This window comes from Sapajus apella, unplaced genomic scaffold (genome assembly GCF_009761245.1).
Source record: "Sapajus apella isolate SASKATOON/1434 unplaced genomic scaffold, GSC_monkey_1.0 scaffold66, whole genome shotgun sequence".
Classification (NCBI taxonomy): domain Eukaryota; kingdom Metazoa; phylum Chordata; class Mammalia; order Primates; family Cebidae; genus Sapajus; species Sapajus apella.
In genome coordinates, this window is record NW_022437006.1 from 8553113 (window position 1) to 8572654 (window position 19542).

The 19542-nt window shown below is 35.6% G+C and overlaps 1 protein-coding gene across 1 annotated transcript in view; it reads right to left on the reverse strand.

The window, feature by feature from the left end:
* Positions 1–19542, reverse strand: part of NELL2 (neural EGFL like 2) — a 365165-nt gene that overhangs the window by 10771 nt on the left and 334852 nt on the right. Inside the window, exons 17-20 of the mRNA XM_032248374.1 lie at positions 16248–16388; positions 7274–7467; positions 5995–6171; positions 4276–4500 (exon numbers count right to left, since the gene is read on the reverse strand). Of these exons, the coding sequence (XP_032104265.1) occupies positions 4276–4500; positions 5995–6171; positions 7274–7467; positions 16248–16388 (737 nt within the window). The remainder of the gene's footprint in view (positions 1–4275; positions 4501–5994; positions 6172–7273; positions 7468–16247; positions 16389–19542) is intronic.

Here is a 19542-nt window from a genome sequence, read left to right on the forward strand (position 1 = left end):
AGCAACTTCAGCAAAGTCTCAGGATACAAAATCAATGTGCAGAAATCACAAGCATTTCTATACACCAATAACAGACAAACAGAGAGCCAAATCAAAAGTGAACTCCCATTCACAATTGCTACAAACAGAATAAAATACCTAGGAATACAACTAACAAAGGATGTAAAGGACCTCTTCAAGGAGCACTACAAACCACTGTTCAATGAAATAAGAGAGGACACAAACAGATGGAAAAACACATGCTCACAGTTGGGAAGAATCAATAATGTGAAAATGGCCATACTACCCAAAGTAATTTACAGATTCAATGCTATCCCCATCAAGCTACCTATGACCCTCTTCACAGAACTGGAAAAAAACACTTCAAACTTCATATGGAACCAAAAGAGAGCCCACATAGACAAAACAATCCTCAGCAAAAAGAACAAAGCTGGAGGCATCACACTACCTGACTTCAAACTATACTACAAGGCCACAGTAATCAAAACAGCATGGTACTGGTACCAAAACAGAGACACAGACCAATGGAACAGAACAGAGGCCTCAGAAACACCACCACACATCTACAATCATCTGATCTCTGACAAACCTGAGAAAAATATGCAATGGGGAAAGGATTCCCTGTTCAATAAATGGTGTGGGGAAAACTGGCTAGCAGTGTGCAGAAAGCAGAAACTGGACCCCTTCCTGACACTTTACACTAAAATTAACTCCAGATGGATTAAAGATATAAGACCTAACACCATAAAAACCCTAGAAGAGAACCTAGGCAAAACCATTCAGGACATAGGCATAGGCAAAGACTTCATCCCTAAAACACCAAAAGCAATGGCAACAAAAGCCAAAATAGACAAATGGGATCTAATTAAACTCCAGAGCTTCTGTACAGCAAAGTAAACAATTGTTAGAGTGAACTGGCAACCAATAGAATAGGAAAAAATTTTTGCAATCTTCCCATCTGACAAAGGGCTAAATCCAGAATCCACAAAGAACTAAAACAGATTTACAAGAAAAAAACAAGCCCATTCAAAAGTAGGCAAAGGATATGAACAGACGCTTTACAAAAGAAGACATCTATGAGACCAACAAACATGAAAATGCTCATCATCACTGGTCATTAGAGAAATGCAAATCAAAACCACATTGAGATACCATCCCATGCCAGTTAGAATGGCAATCATTACAAAATCTGGAGACAACAGATGCTGGAGAGGATGTGGAGAAACAGAAACCCTTTTACACTGTTGGTGGGAGTATAAACTAGTTCGACCATTGTGGAAGACAGTGTGGTGATTCCTCAAGGACCTAGAAATAGAAATTCCATTTGACCCAGCAATCCCATTACTGGGTATATATCCAAAGTATTATAAATCATTCTATTATAAAGACACATGCACACGTATGTTCATTGCAGCACTATTTACAATAGCAAAGACCTGGAACCAACCCAAATGTCCATCAATGTTAGACTGGATAAAGAAAATGTGGCACATATACACCATAGAATACTGCGTAGTCATAAAAAATGATGATTTCGTGTCCTTCATAGGGACATGGGTGAATCTGGAAACCATCATTCTCAGCAAACTGACACAAGAACAGAAAACTAAACACCGCATGTTCTCACTCATAGGCAGGTGTTGAACAATTAGAACACATGGACACAGGGAGGGGAGCATCAAACACTGTGGTCAGTTGTGGGGGCTAGGGGAGGGACAGCAGGGGGTGGTGAGGGTGGGGAGGGATAACGTGGGGAGATATACCAGATACAGGTGATGGGGGGATGAAGGCCGCAAACCACCTTGCCATGTATGTACCTATGCAACAATCCTGCATGATCTGCGCATGTACCCCAGAACCTAAAGTACAATTAAAAAATATATATATATATATATATATATATATATATAAACATATATAAAAATGTGTGGCACCTCCCCAGCAACTTTCTCTCTCTTGTTCCCAATCCTGCCATGTGCAGTGCCTGCTCTTGCTTTGCCTTCCAAAAAGCTTCCTGAAGCCTCCCCCAAAACACACAATGGCAGTGTTTCCTATACAGTCTACAGAATTGTGAGCCAATTAAACCCCTTTTCTTTGTAAGTTACCTAGTCTCAAGTATTTCTTTATAGCAATGCAAGAATGGCCTAACACAGTGTGCTATGTAATGTGACAGCCAGTAGCCACATGTGGCTACTGTGCAATTGAAATGTGGCCAGTATAACTAAGAAATTACATTTTTCACATTATTTAATTTTAATTAATTAAAATTTAAATAGCCACATGTGGCTACTGACTAGCATATTGAACAACAGAGCAACAGATAATAAGCTGAAAGAGAATAATTTCCAGGGATGACTGTGTCTGGATTTGCTTACCATTACATCCCTGGTACCTGCACAATGCCCCACACAGTGTGTATTTATCAATTAAAAACAAATAACTCGGAGGGGAGTAGAATGGAGAGGTAATAAATAAAACAGTGCTTTCACTAAATTGTAAAGAATGCTTACCTCTAATGAAATACCTGAAACCTGTTTTGCCTAAACTTTATTTTTGAAATAACACAAAATAAATGTGATAAAAATGAGTATTTGAGATAAATCTTACAAAACTGAGCATATTTTTATGACATATTTAATAATAAGAGATAAAGGAATTGGTATCTAATAATAACTTCTAAGAATCAGCACTTATTTGACAGGAAGAACTGACTTTAATATCATAATACACTTTCTAGAATATATTCCTACCAAGAGCTTAGAAAGTATAGTAGCTGTTTATAAGGCAGCGAATGACAAGCTCATTCAAACTCTTTACCCCAGAAAACAGTTTGAGTTGTTTTCCTGCCTATTACTATATGCATTTTTCTTACTAGAAATACCTGTCTTTGCTATGTTTCATTTTTGTCCATCACTCAATATGTATTTTTGTCACTATAGCTCAGAACAATAATCTCACAGAATGATTAAGGGTATGTAAAAGGATTCAACTCTATTTGGTAATTAAATGTCAGAAAGTATTTTCCTGTTAGTCGTTAGTGCTAAGTTTTGAGATATGCACTATTAAGTATACACATGTAAAATGTATATTAAAGGAACATTGCATATACATTATTAGTAACTTTTAGTAATAGTAACTTTTAAATTTGCTAATGCATTTCATAAAACAGCAGTAAATGTTCACTCAAAAAGCTTTGCTTGATTGACAAATTGCATTGATTGAAAGAACTAGAAATTTGAGCTTGAAATAGAGAAAAATGGTATCTCAAAGCTTAAAGCATTTTATATTTCTTTGTCCTGTTACTTCAAACCACTCTGGTTAGACTTTGTAGTAAGTGAATCTGAATTAAATTGTTCTGTAGGAAAAAAAATTACAAAATGGAAATACTCACTTAAAAAAACAGAGCAGTTATAGATATCTGGCTATGTTATGCTAAGAAAAATCTGACACGTCTGCTATTTAGTTGTTATTGTTAAGCCTTCAGGTTACTCATTTAATTTTGTGTTGATTCCAAAATTATGACTATGAAGCATAATGGCCACAAAATTAAATTTTTTTAGAAATAATAATCAAATTAGAATTCTTCCAAAATTGTCACTAATCTACAAACTCTACACGCTCTGCTTACATTCATTGTATTTGTGCTCTTACTGAAGCAAAAGGCACAGGGCTCTATTTTCCTAGGAGAATAAGGAGAAAGGGCTTTGTAATGGTTTTTCTCCAACTGTATGAACAAAACATGGCAAAAAAAAAAAAAAAAAAACAGATCTTAAATTTTTCCAACACAATGTAACTGACCACAACAAGCCAAGAAATATGCCCATCTTTGCCACACTAATTTCCACTTTGGAAAACGTAATAAGTCTACTTCGCTTATGTATCTTACGGATCTCATAAAAGAACCAGATAAAAATCAATAAAACAGTATTGTCTACTATCATGAAAGAAGAAACATGTGGATTGTTGTTTTAGCTTTTTTAAAAGATGTGTATAGTTAGACACTTAGGACAATTTAAGTAGCTTGTTTCTATTCTGGTGATATAAATAGCAGATTATTCTGGTTTCGGTCCATGCACTCTCCTTGAATATACATCAGAGGGTGGCACATGACAGCCTTGGAACTAATAGGGCTGAATGGCATTCCCCCTATCTATGTTTGAAAACTAAACAGAAAAAGAAAAAAACCGTCCCATTGTCCAGGTTGTGCACATTAATATCTATGAGCCCTGGGTGCAGCTGGCAAAGTGCTCACTATTTAAATTCAATGGAGTTTACCTTGCACTGGCACAGAGTACACTCAGTGCCATGTTTGATCCAAGAGGACCCAGTGAAGCGAACCACATTCATCTCATCCAGGCAAGTCTTGGTGATGTCATTGCGGATGGTGTCAGCCTGGCAAGGGTCTGTGACACAGCGTGGGCAGCACTCATTCTCTGGGAGAATGCTGAATTCACACTCCACATCTGGGCAAGGCAGGGGCCAACAATCAACTTCCCCTTGCTGTAAGGAAAACAGATGTGCAAGGGCAGAGGGAGAGGGACGAGGAAATGGAGGGAGGCCAGGAAAAAGCAGATGAGCACAGTGTTTACTGGATACTCAATTTATTTGATTGATACTTAAACTTAGATCTACAAAGCCCATGTATCTTTCAGGGAATCTATTGATATAAAAGCCCTATTAGAATTAGGAGGTATGTATTGCAGCTTGATTTTGAAACAATCTTCAAGGTTTAAATAACACCAATAAAACAAAAGCAAAAATCACTTATCTTAAAACAATAAAATATGCATGCCCCTATCTTTCCCATGACAAAGGAGAGTTAATCTAACACGAAGGAGGTTGTTATTTAACTTTTTGCTCATGTGATGGCTTTTTTATTCTTTTGATATTTTTTTCTAATCTGTTTTTTATTCCTTTATGAATAAAACTTTTACAGGAAAATAAATAAATGTGAAGGGAATATGATGGTTTTTCTTTGTTCATTTATACATTTCAGTGTAGAGACTTTGAAAAAAACACCCTAGGAATTGATTTCACCCCTTTTTAATTCCACACAGGAAAACTGTGTGAACTGGATCTTTTTAAAATGTAGTTCCCACCTGTTTCCATTTTCTTCATAATTCTGAATCTCATGGTTTGGGAGATGAAAGCAGCCTTCAGGCACAGAAACTGACCTTGCTCTTTCCATTGATTTTTGGGTTGAAAGTACAAAAAGGAAGGAACAAAAAAGCTTTGCCTTAAAAATAACCTCACACAAATAGAAAGAAACTGGCCATAACTTTAAAAGTAGCATCTTCTGTGAAAGTTTCTGCTACAAAGATGCATAGACCAATTTTCCTTTTCATTTACATCATTAGAAAGAGGCAAGAAATTCGTTCAACTGATAAAAGACTTTATCAAATCACTACTTTCTTCTTACTTATTGTTTCTAGTAAAAGTTTCATAAATATATAGAGAAATTCAATTCTAATATATATTTATTGCATATCCATATTATGTGCAAAACAAGGTGCCCACCAGAAGCATTGCAAATAACAATTGTTAGATGGAAATAAATGGTCTTGGTTGGAGGGGGGTTGCTTTGTTTTTTAAGTCTAAGCATAACTGACAGAAATAGGTTAACAAAAGTTCTACTTGGAAAAGTAATTTTTTTTTTCAAGAATGTCATTGTTCTATAAATAATTGTCTTTAAGTTAGCCTAAACTGGATAGGAATGGGGAAGCTAGGAGAGTTTTTTCTTCTTTTGAGCTATAGAGATACTCCTGAAAGAGACATTACTGTTAGTGAAAGACCATTCAACACCTTGTACCACATCTACCTCAGAATATTCCTTCTTGGGTTGTGATGTGTAACTAACACCTCATCATCCTAACCAGGCTCACTTTTCATAACTGTGGGCTGGTGCTAGATATTGGCAGATGGGAAAGGCAAGGTCGCTTCCCTATTTAGATTCTGGGCCTAAATTTCCTTTCCACTTCATGCAGCTAAATTTACCAAGCAGCGGCACTGTTGACAATTCTGGACCCAGGTGTCACCACTGTTGTACAAGGTTTCCCCATTTTGATGGAGGCACTGACTACTAAGCCTTGGATCACATTCAGGGCAGCAAAAAAGATCAACTGTGGGATTCTCACAGTCACAGACCATCCGTCGACACATAACAAATCCATTCTGCATGAAAAAGAAAAAAAGTAGTTACCAAAAACCTCCATTGCTCAAAACAATAACATATATATGTATTTCAGATAATGATATAGAAGTTGAAATAATTCACACTGTTTATTCAACATAATAAATTTTCTTTAAAATTTCATTTTGTAGCTAACACGAAGAAATTATGTAAGCTGGAGGATTTTCAATTTCCTTTTCACATACTACTCTTCATATGACCAGAAAATATTTTCAGAAATGACCAGCATAAAATGATAAGCACTGTATATAGAAATGTCTTCATTTATATATAAGTATATATTTGTATATTAGTATGATAACTTGCATACTAACTAAATTTTGTTTTGTTTGAGGGCATGTGTTTTAATATTTCATAGTTAATAAATTATATATTTATTACTAAATTTCTGGAGTATTTAAAACCTATGTTTTTGTATAAAGTGTTATCAATTTCTTTTATGATGGTCGAGTTCTTGGTATATATTATTCATTTGAAAATAAATTAAGCTTTTATTATTAACTAGGTACATATAAGAGAATACATATCTAAAACTGAAATATAGATCAAATAAATGTTTTTCACCCTTGGAACACAGCATATTCATTCTGACCTCATTTATGCATTCATTCAAACATTAAATTGTGACTAGGAAAAAATTAGCATGGCTAGTAATAAAACTTTATCAGCATGTGAATAGATATACACATTGTGGTGTATCCATATAATAAAATATTATTCAGCATTAAAAAGAAATGGGTTACAGATATATGTAACAATATGAATGAATCTCAAACACATAATGTTGAGAGAAAGAAGCCAGACAAAATATAGTATATACTGTATGATTCCATTTATATGAGGCTCTAGAAAATACAAATCAATAGGGACTGGATGCAGTTTTTGCCTGGATCTAGGGGTGTGGGACTAATTAGCAAAGAACACAGGCAACATTTGGGTCAATTAAAATGTTCTTTCATATTACTTGTGATGGTAGTTAAGTGGACGTATACATTGTCAAAACTCATCAAACCATATACACACTTAAAAGTTATACAAATTACAACTGAATAAAACTGATTAAAGTTTTTTATTTATACCAACCTGACATGAGCACACAGAGCACCTGTCATTTTCCAACACCCAAATCTGACCATTGTGCTTAATTTTCCCATCGTGGATGCAGTCCCCTGTGCAATTCTTTCCATGAGGACATCGACAATCATATCCGCCATCCAAATTGAAGCAAATGGTATCATTGGCACAGCTGTGCCTCCCGGTCCCACACTCATCAATATCTATAGACAAGACAAAACAGCATGCAATGTTCTTAGAATATGTGCAGGTTCAAATAACTGCAACCAGGCCAGTTGTCTCCTGACGTAAAGTATTCAACTGTAAATTAATTTTAATCTTACTGGCTTGCATTTGTGATTAAATGTTGACTAAAGCAATGTTAATGATCTGGGATTTCACAGGAAAATATTATCATGTTTGATTTAAAAAATCGTGTGACCTTGGCTAGAATTTCAACTTTTATTTCTCTGTAAATACCATTAGGCTTTATGAAACATTTATATTTTTAAGAGTAAGAATGTGACTCAATTTACCAAACAAAAACAGTAGCAGTGGGAATTCTAAAAGTGCCTATGATGCTTTAATGGGGATATCATTCCCAGTGTTCAACTGGTGATTACAGAAAAATCCCTTCTTAGTGGGAGACGAAATGTCATGAGATCCCTGCAGCATTTTATGCAATATCAAACCTCATTCTCACAGCTGCACTTTCCCCACTCCATGAAGCTCTTTCCATTGTTCTGCCTAGGTTATCTTCCCTTGCATTCCAGGTATTTTCATAGTATCCTTAGAACTTGCCTCTCAACAACAGAAGGGCAAATAATCATCAGCAATTACCATCTCTCTCACAAAGAATCCACTACTTCTTAACTTTTCCATTTCAGATTATCATTTTGTCCCCTGCCTGACTCCATTGGCAACTGCCCATATTTCACCTGGCCTCACCTATTTCATGACTGTCACAGCTTAAAGCATTTTCACACAGATGAAAAGCAAACATATCTTGACCCACAGATCCGGTCCATAAGAGGAGATGGGATTCATTTTTATTTACCCCCATAATTTAAAGGTCACAAGCCAAAATACATTTCAGAGATGTGGTATGAGTGGCAATAAGCAGTTATTTCCCATTTCATCAGTTTCCTCTGAGTAAAGGTCAAGAAAGAAAGAATTAAATCATGGCAGAAGTGGGTTAGAGACAGGATGGAACGTATAGCTTTTAACTAGGGTGCTGCATACTGATTCTCTTAGAAGATTTTAAAAATAAAGCTTAGGAAATATCTTTACCAAATGATTTGACTTCCACATTAACTGAAGACTTGGACTACTTAAAATAATATCTTGGCAATTTTAAACTTCTTATATACTTAAATTCTGCCACATATGTATTCCTGAAAATAAGCCACAGGACATATTTTCTCTCTATTTACTTTGATTTTTATTAGTTCCCAGTTTGACAAAACTAATGAATTAGGTCAATAGCTGAAAATGTAATTATAAAGCTTTATTAAGCTTGATTTGTCAAGGATAATACTACTTATTATTGCAGACTATGATGAGAAAGAAAACTATTAGCCAGCATGAGAATACATTTTTAAAAAATTAAGTACTATGGTCAACGTGTACTTTTTCAGATCAGAGAAATTTTTTTCTTTGTAATAAAAATTTAATTTTATTAGTTAGTTTTATATTTGGTCTATTCAGAATAACATGGTACATTTGATGAGTTGATCCTATTAAATATTTCTAGAATTAAGAATTATAATTAGCCAGAAAAACATTAAAAAATCCATGGTTATTTGGTCTCTTTGACAACAAGCTCTACAGACACCCTTACTATGTAGCCTTTTTACTGTCTACTATGAGGACGTTATTCCAAGAATGGCAAGGGCTGAATTCTTGCAATCATTTTATATTGCTTGACACTTTAAAATAAAAGCTGCGCTATCAGATAATGCTTATTTTCCTTATAGGCAGAAACATTCTATGGGGTTGCTGCAAGAGACACAGAAGAGATATCCAGGCACAAGAAGAATATGTATATTTAAATAAAGCACATCTATAATAAAGAAATAGAGTAAAAAGTTGCTGACAACAATGCTTGGCATGTACTTGCTGTACATGGAAAAATGTGTAGGCAGATGTATCATAATGGACTAATTACGACCTCTTGCTATCCAAGGAGTTTGAGTTAGTTTGAACTCAGCTTCCCTTTTCTGCTTATTATACACACTGGCTCTGACAATGCAGAAACTTTTCCCAATTAACTGGTGGTATAGAATTTTGGAATCTACTCTTCCACATGGTTTGGTTACAACAGGATTCCCAAATTAAATATCTAAATAAGGTGTGTATTCTGCTTTGAAAAATCTAGCATGGTATATACAAATTCCAACTTTAAAAATATTGATAACTCCTTTAGTGGGTGATTATTGAAGAAATAATGTGCTAAATCCATTGGCCAAGTGTCAGTTCTCATGTAACTTGGTCAAACAGAGCATTTGACACAACTTACTCCCTCTCCTTGATAAATTTTCCCTACTTGCTTCCTATCACACTGGTATCTCTTTCTGGATCTTTCTTCTGTCTATACATTTTCTAAGTATGGAAATTATACTATTATTAATATTTAGCCATGCCAAGAGCAGCTAAAGAATGGTCTAGAGTGTTTTTGAGGCAAGAATGTGCTTGAAGGCCCAATGTTTAGAGCTACCAAGATGTGCTGCAGAAACAGAAATGCTGGTATGACTGTAATGTCCAGTGAGACAGCAGAGTAGGCAGCATGCAGCTGAAGAGGTACTCAGGGCCTAGGTAAAGGTCATGTTAAGAAATCTGAACTTTCTCATAAAGGCAATAAAATGTCATTTTAGAGAAATGCAAAAAAAAATCACAATCTGATTTTCATTCTAGACAGGTTCGTTTGGCTTCATTTTGGAAAAGAGATTTGAATGGATTAGAATTTGGAGCCAGGAGACCAGTCAATAGACTGTTTCCATAGTCCAGGCAAAAGATGATCATACAATAAAAGCAGAGTCTCGTAGCGGTTGGTATGCACCAGGCTCTGAGTACTTTCACATAATGATTTATTTAATCTTCTCAACAATCCTTGAAGATATAATTAAATTATTATTCTCATTTTATAAATCAGGAAATCAAGGCATAATACTCTTACATAACTTGCCCAAGGTGACACAGCCACACAGCCAGAAGGCCCAGATGGGAATGGAAGCAGCCAGGCTCTAAGGCTATGCTCTTAAGTACCATCCTACACTGAGTTATAATAGTGGGGATGCATAGAAAGAGACAACAAAGAGAATCAACAAAATATAGTGATTTGTTGGCTTTGAAAACTTAATTTGTTGGCTTTGAAGGTTAGAAAAAAAAGAGAAATCAAGAATAATGTTTAGATTTCTGGTTTGAAAAATATGGTTGATGCTATTTGTGGGAGGAAGAACAACATTTTTCTGGGGAGCAGAAAAGGTGGTAGGGATGAAGGCAAACGTGTTCAGTTTAGGACTGGTTAAATTGCACTTCCTCTGGGCTTCTGAGCAAAGCTTTTCAGCAAGTAGTCGGATATGTATGTCTGGGGCTCAGAAAATAGGCTTGGGCCAAAATGTGGATTTAATGTAGATAACTTTCATCATTCCCTTTCTCAAAAAAAGTTCTTCATACACAAGTTCAAGCTTCATAGTAACATATTTAGAGCCACTTCTTGTTTGCACTCATTTTCCGTATCTCGACTTGGCAATAATCTCATCACAATTATCAAAGTCCTAAAGCAAAAACTAGGTACTCTGAGAAGCTTTCGGTGATGCCAAAGAGAAAATAATTTCTCTTTGTTCCTTCACAGCACGGCATTTATATCTTTTCCACAAAATCAAATGTTTTTCTCAATCACAGCGTTAGGCTTGAACAGAATATTTAAAATACTATTATGTAAATTTCATTTTTTGATTTCAAAAGTTCAAAAAACTTCACAAAACTTAAAGATTGTCCAGAAATTAAAGCAATAATGGGAAACGTGAGCATAAAAATGAGATATTTATATTAAAAAAAGATACTGGACTATGTCCTAAAGAGAGAAAAAATTTTAGGCACAGTGGAAATGGGGCATGGATAAGGAAAATGGGACTCTGGCCTGTTACCTCAGGATGAGATGTCTAAACCTCTGAGATAAATGGATAAGCAAAACAGCAAATAGTTTGTATGAATGCAGCTTATAAACATATATGTTGTAGGTCACACAACTGTGGCCTAAAAAGTAGTGACACAGTGAAGTTATTTATTCCTGCCTTCAAGTATGAGTCTTACACTTCAGAGTAATTGTAAAGCTCCCACTGGGGCTTTGTCTCTTTTTTTCCCCAGCAACAGAAAAATAGCACCTTCTGGGATATAATCATATCTAAAATGGAATCCTTCTAAATACTAATATTACAATTCTACAAATCACAAAAATTACAGTAAATGGAGAGTTGTTTAGAAGTATTTTAAAAATCTTTTTTAAAACATATAACTTAGATGGGTTCTTTTAAAAGAACCCTTCAGAGCATGTTGTCCTCTGACACAGTAGCAGATTTTTCTGATAATCTTTATAAATTTTATTGTTAGTTAATGGTAGAATCATCTTTCCAGAGTAGTGGTTTTTTTGTTTGTTTCAATAAGGTTTTTCACTGCTCTTATATTTGTGGGTTTCCTTGAAAAGCCTTTTCTATGCATGTGAATCCTCTACTTTGCTGTTTTCATATTTATAATGTGTTATTTTGATGTTTAATTTAATTATCCTTGTTACGTTCTGGGCTGAACACTCGTGAATGTATTAATATTTTATCCTGATTATTATTATATATCTACTTTTAACTATAATATATGTATGTGTATATTCACTATATGTCATACTAAAATCTACATTCTAACATAGATTATTTGCCTAATGCATTTCTAATTAAGAGATTAGCTATCCGTTATTTATCTCAATCTTTTCACTGGACAAATAAATGTGTCATCTACTATGTGCCAGACACTGTTCTAGGCATTGGAGATATGGTAGCTGTCAAGAAAACACAAACTATGACCTTTGAAGCTTACATTCTAAAGCAGATAATAAGCAAGCAAACACATATACTACAATTTCAGGTGAATTTATAATTTCTATCAAGAAACATGAAGCAGGTTAAGTGAATAGAGTGTCAGAGGTAGGAGACTATTTTAAATTGAAAGTCCAAGAGAAACCATTTGAAAAGACATTTGAATTAAATGAAAGAAGAACCATGCAAAGATCTAGGGGAAGGAAATTCCATAAAAAGGCACAGTACATGCAAAGAAATCTGTTTCATATATTTGAGAAATGGTAAGAAAGCCAAGGATGCACATCATATGAGCCCTTGTCAACCACAGTCAGCATTTTCATATTGCTTTGGGAGACGTGGAGAGGCTCCAGGAGTGTGAACAGAGGAGTAACATGATCTAACTTCAGTTTTAGAAGAATCGCTCTGAGTGATACAGAAAAAAGACTAGAGGAGTCGGGTGTGGAGGTAGGAAGACCAGTTTGGAGGCTGCTATAGCGGTTCAGGCAAAAGACAGTAACAGCTTAGATTAAGATGTTAACAACAGAGGTGGTGAGAGAGTTTCAAACTGGGAATATATTTTGAAAGTTGAAACTGTGAGATTTGTTAATGTATGGAATGTGAAGTATGAGGAAAAGAAGAAAAGAGACAATGACTCGAAGATGTAGCTCTGGGCACTATGTTTAGGGACCTGTAGGACTTACAGAGTAAATTAATAGTTCTGTTTTCATCATATTAGATCTCAGTTGTCTATTAGAAGTCCAAGTTGAGCTACCTAGTAGGCCGCTAGATGTAGAATCTGCAGCCAGAGCAGAGGTGTGTATTAGGGATATGCAGATGGCATTTTAAGCCGTGAAAGTGGTTGATTTAGGGTTTGAGAATGGACAGAAAATACGGACAAGGCCTGAGCCCTGGGGCATTTGAGAGAGTGAAAGAAAAGGCCTGTAGGAGAAAGGAAAAAAACCAGAAGAGAGCGGTATCCCTGAAGCAAGTGAAGAAAATTGTGTTTGCAGAGAAAGGAATGATCAACTGAATCAAACGCCTGAGTGGTCGATCAAGCAGATAGTAATTGAGCAGCTAATTTGGAAAGATGGAAATTGTTAATAATCTTGAAAGAAAATTATCAGCTGGAACAGTGGGACTAAAGTGTCACTGGAAGGAAGAAGACAGAGGTAACATGTACTGAATACGTTTTCAAGGAATTTTGTTTTAAAGGGGGACAGAAAACTGGGAGATATGTCTGTTGAGTCAGGTGATGTTAAGGGAAGTCACTTTTTGTTTGTTTTCAAAGATGGCTGCTACTCTAGACTCTGAACACTGATGGGAATGACGCAGTAGAAAAAGACTTAGTGATATAGAAGAGAGTGAATATTAGAAGGACAGAGTCCTTCGATAGGTGAGAGAGGATGAGATGCAAGATACAATGATGGGTTTGATTTTTGATAGGAGCAGGGCCACTTCCTCCAACAAAAAAGGAGGGAGAAAAAGCAGCAGGTATATAGAAATAAATGAGAAATAAATAAATAATAGAAATAGAAATAAGTAAATGAGCTAGTATGGGTCATGGTGGAAAATGAAGCAGATTTCTTTTGACTATTCCCATATTCTCCATTAAACAGGCAGGCCACTGACAGAGAATGAAGAGAAAAGCAGTATCCAAAGTCTGAAGAGTCTTAAGAAGTTGTGAAATGGCTGTTAATTGGAAAGTTGGAAGGGAATATAACCAAAGAAATGAAGTATGAATGCTGGACAGTGCTGATGGCCCTTACTAGGTAGCTTCTGAGATGGCTCCAGTGATCCTTACCACTGAGTATTCAAGTCCTTGTGTAATCCCCTTCCCTTGAATGTGGGATGGACTTATTGACTTGTTGCTAACAAATACAAACTATGAAAAGTGATGGAATGTCACATCTGACATGAGGCTATAGAAAGAGTATGGCTTCCAAATTGGGCATCTGCTCTTGGATTGCTTGCTTTAGAGGAAGCAAGCTCCCACATCTTGAGGAGTGGCCCATGTATTAAGAAAATGTGATCTCCCAATAGCCAGGAGTGGCCCATGTATTAGGGAAATGAGATCTGCCAATAGCCAGGAGTGGCCCATGTATTAGGGAAATGAGATCTGCCAATAGCCAATGAATGACTCTGGAAACAGATTCCCATTTTCCCCACTACCACCACAGACAAGCCCTAGCCAACAGCTTGACTGCAGTGTTATGACAGGCCTGAACCAGAGCCACCCAGATAAGCTGTGCACAAATCCCTGACCCACAGAAAGTATGAGACAATGTTTGCTATTTTTAGCTGTTAAATTTTGGGAATAATTTGTTAGGCATCAATAGATAACTAATACAACCCACTAGAGATTTGTGATCATAAATTTAAAAGATAGTAAGGTTAGTTACAAATTCAGTGTAAGACAGTCAACAGAGGTATGTGTATTTTTCTACTCACATCCAAATGTACAGAAAAAAGTGTGCAAGGTTGCTAACCCAAATTAAAAATAGGTAACCCCTAGAGGATGAGTGGAAAGGATGGGGAAAGGGGGGAGGTGAAATGAAGATGCATATTCAGCTTTAATCCATATACATATTTTTGTATGATTTGCATTATTTATGATCAGCTTATATTCATTCTTTATGTGCCTAATTTTTTAAAAATATGATTACAATTAAATTATATAAAATACAAAGTTGCTTATCAGGGAAGAACAAAATTCCACTGTCTGATCTGTCTTAAAACTATAATCTGTGGTTCCTGGCATTCTTTCCAGGGCTGGAAATGTTCACTCTGGAACACTCAGCAGTGCAAGATAAAGCCCCCAGACCATATTTAAGTGGTGACTTGCAAATGCCAGGTTTTAGCCCCAGGTAAGGCAACAGCATTCCCATTCCTAGGTGGAAAACCCGATGAATACTCTGCTCAAGCTCCAGAGCTTGTCTGCTGCTGGCCAAACAGGTTAGAAGCCTTGGCATCTGTCACCCAAGACTGTATCACTTGCCTGTTTGTGAAAATCCTTTGAGGTACAAGGATAAAAAACATCTTATCATTTAGGTGTCAAGTATCTTTAGGCTGGATTGTCAAAAGCTTTCATTGACTGTGTCATCTTAACCCCATTATCCTTTCAGGCTCTATGGAAGTGTAAATACAAAAGTAAAAAATCATGAGTTCTCAAATTCTGTTTTGTTTTCCATTCCTATGCCAAGACTTCTGATGGTAAATCCTTTCCGTGCGGGTAGCTTCCCTAGCAATTATTCACTGGGCTCAGCTTGCTCTGTCTACCCGGTTTCTAAAAATCATGCCCCTCCATAAAGGCTGCAGAGGAGCAGATTTATCACTATGTTGAAAATAATTCAAAATTAATGGTTACTAACTGAATATAATATGATTGAATTTTCTACTTCTCTTAGATTGATAACTTATTGGAAGCAGGGACCATAACTTATGTATCCAACATTCAACCCTCACTAAACATCTCTTACTTTTCCAGGCAAGTGATATGTTAGGAATAGCCCTGAGTAGCATGCATTGTGTATTTATTCCTGGCCACATCATCATGGTATTTTCTCTATCCCCATCTTCCCTCTGTCTTGCTTTTCTAACGTATTTTTGCTACCTGTTTTTGGATCAGATGTTCGCATGCTTTCATTTTTAAAAATTTATGTGATACTATGTTTTTTTAAATTCTAAAAATACCATTTAACAGTTGCAAGAATCCACAGAGAACTGGGTTAGTGTCACAAACTTTAATTATCTAAAAATAACATTAATTATCATAATTAGCAAGAAAAAGTTTGATTTTAACTTATTTCCAATCACCGTTGTAAACATATAGTAAAAACACTAATAACATTAGCTCAATGTCTTCTATTTATAGTTTATGACATAATCCTCAAGTTTAAGAGAAGTTCTTAAATTCTAGGTGTTCTCCTTGTACTGACCTTCACACGATTCTCCACTTGGTGAAAACATCCCATTGTCATGGTAGCCATCTCTGCACTCACAGTGGTACCATCCAGGCAGGTTAATGCAGTTAGCACGACTGTCACATTGAACAAAGCCATCAGAGCATTCATCAATGTCTGGCAAAAAAAGAAAAAAGAGGGATTTTATAAAATTATTTCTTTTCTTTTAAAGAAACTGGAATAATCTGCTACAAGCCTACTAAAATTTTTAATGCCAGCAAATCCTTGAAACAGGGAATATATAAAGTTAAGAAAGCCCACTTGTTTATTAAAAGCTATACAGAAATAATCCAGTGTTATTAGTAACAGCAGAAACATCTAGAAGGCTTCTTTGATGCAAAAGGCATTCAACTGCAGTAAAGGAAAGGAATCCATATGTGATGGTCATTGGTGCTGCTCACCAATTATTTTTAGCTCTTCTAGACACAAGCTAGAATTATGGTTCTCCAGGCCCTTCAAGTTAGGCATGGCCATGTGATAGATGAAGTGTCAATTAAGCCAGCTAGGGAGTGATAAGTGTCACTTCTATGGAGAGCCTTTAAGATTCAGTATGTGATTCACATATACGCTTCCCCATCACAATCACTAGCCATTTCCAGAGGCTCTAAAGACCTACCTAAGTTCCTGTGGGAGATGACTTGGGGCACATTCCTTACCTACCTGGGATGGACTTATGGTATGAGAAAGAAATCAACCTTAGTTGATATACTACTTAATACATCACTTATCTCCAATATATATGACAATAGTATTCATGAATCAACACGCTTCACATTTTCAAGTATGCATATTATTTATGTCACTTTCTACTGTGTTTCACATGCACTACTTCATTCAACCTTTAAAAAATCCTGCCATATGGATAGTATATGAACATGTGGGAAAAAAATGGAGGCAAAAATAAATTATGGGATTTAATCAAAGTCACCTGAGAGTTCACAGTTGCCTGATGTTCAAGTGTGTGCTCCCTCATAGAAGTAGATCATCCTGGACCTACTATACAAAGAGAGCTATTGGCCTTGAGTCTTGGATATTTCCTCCAGGTGCTTGTTACTATTTCCAAATGTTGAGAGCCCTTTATTCTCTTTGGGCTACTGAATCGTAAGAACATCCAATACCGTCTAAGTACCTTCCTTTGCTCACAGGAAGAAAGGTAATCCCTAAAGTTGCCTTACAAAGTGTCTCCTTCTCATTAGCTCCTGGTTTTCTGGATCTTTTGGCTTAACTTAGACTCTGCTATATGATCCAGTAGTGCTGAACCATTGTGGCTGCCAAAAATATCCATATGTCTCCCAGTCCCCTCTTGATAGCCACATGCCATAGCTGAAGGTTCCAATCTGACAAGGTAGAATGATTCTTTCTTATAATGCTTCTGACACCTGAATAATATTCCCTGCTTCTATGACCAGGCACAATGACATCCTTCAAACTGAAGGTAAAGCAAGATGCTTTTTAGAGATCTTTCCCCTCCAGACAGTCTACTTCAGATGACAGAATTTACTTTTGTCCTATTTCAGTCTCATCTTCCTCCAAATTCCTGGAAGCATATATTCCTTTCATTTTATTTTAAAATGTCCTCTTTTCAGAACTTCATGTTGAACGAGATAAATTAATGAATAAATGTATGCTTAAGTAAAAAAAGATCAGAGAAAGTAGCCATCACTTATTTATTTCTTGATAGGTTAAGTGTCCCTTCAGCAAAACAGTATCCAAACCATTCTCTTAGAGTATTAGGTAATAGGCCAAAAAATTAACATTTTATATCACTGTAATATTTTAGCATTATTTCTGAACTATGAATTATTCTGCCTCTGTGGTGCCTCTTCTTTAGAATCAGTTACTATTGGCAGTAATTCCTACTGTCAAAATAAATGTGAGTAACCAAATCAGCTAACCATTGATTTTCTGACACATAGCTGACGTGGATTGCTTCCATTTACTAAGGCCTCATGGGTTTTGTGAAATAGTGTATTTGTACTTCAGGAGCTTCCCTAACTGATAAACCTCTGATTATAAATAGGTCCAGAATGCTACACTCATTTCAGTTTTATATGGTCTTTTCTTCCAATTCAAATGATGCAGAAAATTGATTATGTCATTTCCTAAATGCATGGACAAAAGAAAACAGGTGGAATTTAAGCTTTAGAAGTGAGTTTTATTGGAAGAAAGCCATAAGGGGGATGGTTAGAGTCATTCGTTTTAGAAGAATTTGGTCATTAGGGCTGATGATTTGGAAGTAACTATTAGCAGAACTGAGCTTTCTCCACTGAATCAACCTTCCCATCTATATTTAGCCTTCAATTTAGTCCCTTCTTCTTACCTTGACATAATTGTCAAGTTATCTCAATTTCTATGGTATAGATATTGTTACTCAGCTGTTACTTCTCACTTCATTTCTCTCTTGTCACTCCTTTAGCAGGCCCACTTCTATACTGCCTCATACTCATTTCTTCTTATTTACATTATGGTAAACTTCCTTGATCTATAAATATACTCCACAAAATGTAATAGAAATCCTATGTGTTATATTACTTAGTGTTTTGAAGACTGGGAATACAAGCATGTGCCTGCCCATAATGTATTTTCATATACGCTTTGGGCATTATCTTATTTAATTATTACCATGAGGTAGTATTATAGAGGATGAATAGGTAAATATGGCTGCTCCTCCACTTTTGATGGGGCACCTTCCAATAAACCTACTGTAAGCCAAAAATATCATAAGTTGAAATTGCATTTAATACTCCGAGCAACCTATCACAATTTAAAAACTCATTAGTTAAACTATTTTAGGTCAGGTACTATCTGTGTAAGTTTCATGCATTAATTTACATATTCAATATTTATTGAATACATTTTATGTGCCAAGAACTAAGTGCTGGGAAAAAGGATAAACAAGACAGATGCAACTTCTGCCTTCAGAAAGTTTATCATCTATTTAAATTGTGCTTTAATAAAATTAAATTTATGAAAATCCAAATTTACAATTATATAGAACAGTATTTTCAAGAACATAATTTATCTGCCACCAGTGATATGGTATGCAGGTGATAATGGGGAGGTATTTTATTTTAATGGCTACATATTTATTTTTCAGAATTATTTCCAATTGTAGCAAGTAAGACTTAGAGTAAGAAAACTATCTAAAATTTAAAAATGAGAATTACAGAAACAATATTAAGTAAATATTAGTATAAATGTATATAACAAAAAAATGAAGTTTTGAAAACAGCAATATATAGCATGAAGTAATTTTTTACATTTCAAAGAG